The sequence below is a fragment of the Nicotiana sylvestris genome, chromosome 2 (assembly GCF_000393655.2).
Source record: "Nicotiana sylvestris chromosome 2, ASM39365v2, whole genome shotgun sequence".
NCBI lineage: Eukaryota > Viridiplantae > Streptophyta > Magnoliopsida > Solanales > Solanaceae > Nicotiana > Nicotiana sylvestris.
The window spans coordinates 7,465,988-7,466,955 of record NC_091058.1 but is presented as its reverse complement, the minus strand read 5'-3'; the positions used below and the strand labels follow the sequence as shown (position 1 = coordinate 7,466,955).

The following is a 968-nucleotide window of genomic DNA, read 5'->3' as shown; positions in this document are numbered from 1 at the left end:
ATGGTTCTTGAAAGGTTCAAATATTTGGACTTTAAAGAAGCAAAAACGCCAATTGATTTAAACCATACTCTTGTAAAGAATAAAGGTCAAAGCAAATCTCAGTTGGAATATGCTCGAGTGTTGGGAAGTTTGATGTACATTATGAATTGTACACGACCTGATATAGCTTGTGCAATAAGCAAGCTTAGTCGATACACAAGTAATCCCAACCAAGCTCATTGGATAGCAATGAAACGAGTTTTGGGATATTTGAAATATACTCAAGACTATGAATTCATTACAATAATTATCCCGCAGTTATTGAGGGATATAGTGATGCAAATTGGATCATTGGAAACAAAATCCACAAGTGGATACGTTTTTGCCATTGGTGGAGGAGCAATGTCTTGGAAGTCATCCAAACAGACATGCATCAGTTGCTCTACAATGGATTCTGAGTTTATAGCTTTAGACAAGGCCGGTGAAGAAGCTGAATGGCTCCGGAATTTCTTAGAAGACATTCATTTTTGGCCCAAACATTTGGCACTACAGTCAAGCAACAATAGGAAGGGTTGGGAGCGTTATGCATAACGGAAAATCTCGTCACATTCGGCGAAGGCATAATACCGTTAGCCAACTACTCTCTAGTGGAATTATCACAATTGACTATGTAAAGTCAAAAGATAATGTATTAGATCCGCTTACAAAAGGCCTACCTAGAGAGGCGGTTGAGAAGTCATCAAAGGGAATGGGACTATGGCCGAGGACAAGTCACTATGGCGGTAACTCTATCTAGAAGACTAGAGATCCCAAGATCTAGGTTCAAGGAGATCAAACAAAGTCATTAGTGACGGTTCAACATTGTCAAATAAAATTTTGGTCCATTCTCATTGTTTAACCAAAAAATAAATTTTTAGTCAAAGCTAGAATTTAGAAGAATACGGGTTACTGATAATCAAAAGAGTGTATAAAAGGAAGTAATTTAGGTA

The 968-nt window shown here is 37.6% G+C and overlaps 1 protein-coding gene across 1 annotated transcript; it reads left to right on the top strand.

Annotated features, from left to right (window-relative positions):
• LOC138882296 (secreted RxLR effector protein 161-like) lies at positions 1-570 on the top strand. Its single transcript, XM_070162840.1, has one exon. It carries the CDS (start codon positions 1-3, stop codon positions 568-570), a length of 570 nt encoding a protein of 189 aa, XP_070018941.1.
• Positions 571-968: the final 398 nt, after the last annotated feature.

What these genes read in the sequence shown, in the direction of transcription:
- LOC138882296 (XM_070162840.1), top strand. Translation starts at nt 1, where the DNA reads ATGGTTCTTGAAAGGTTCAAATATTTGGACTTTAAAGAAGCAAAAACG.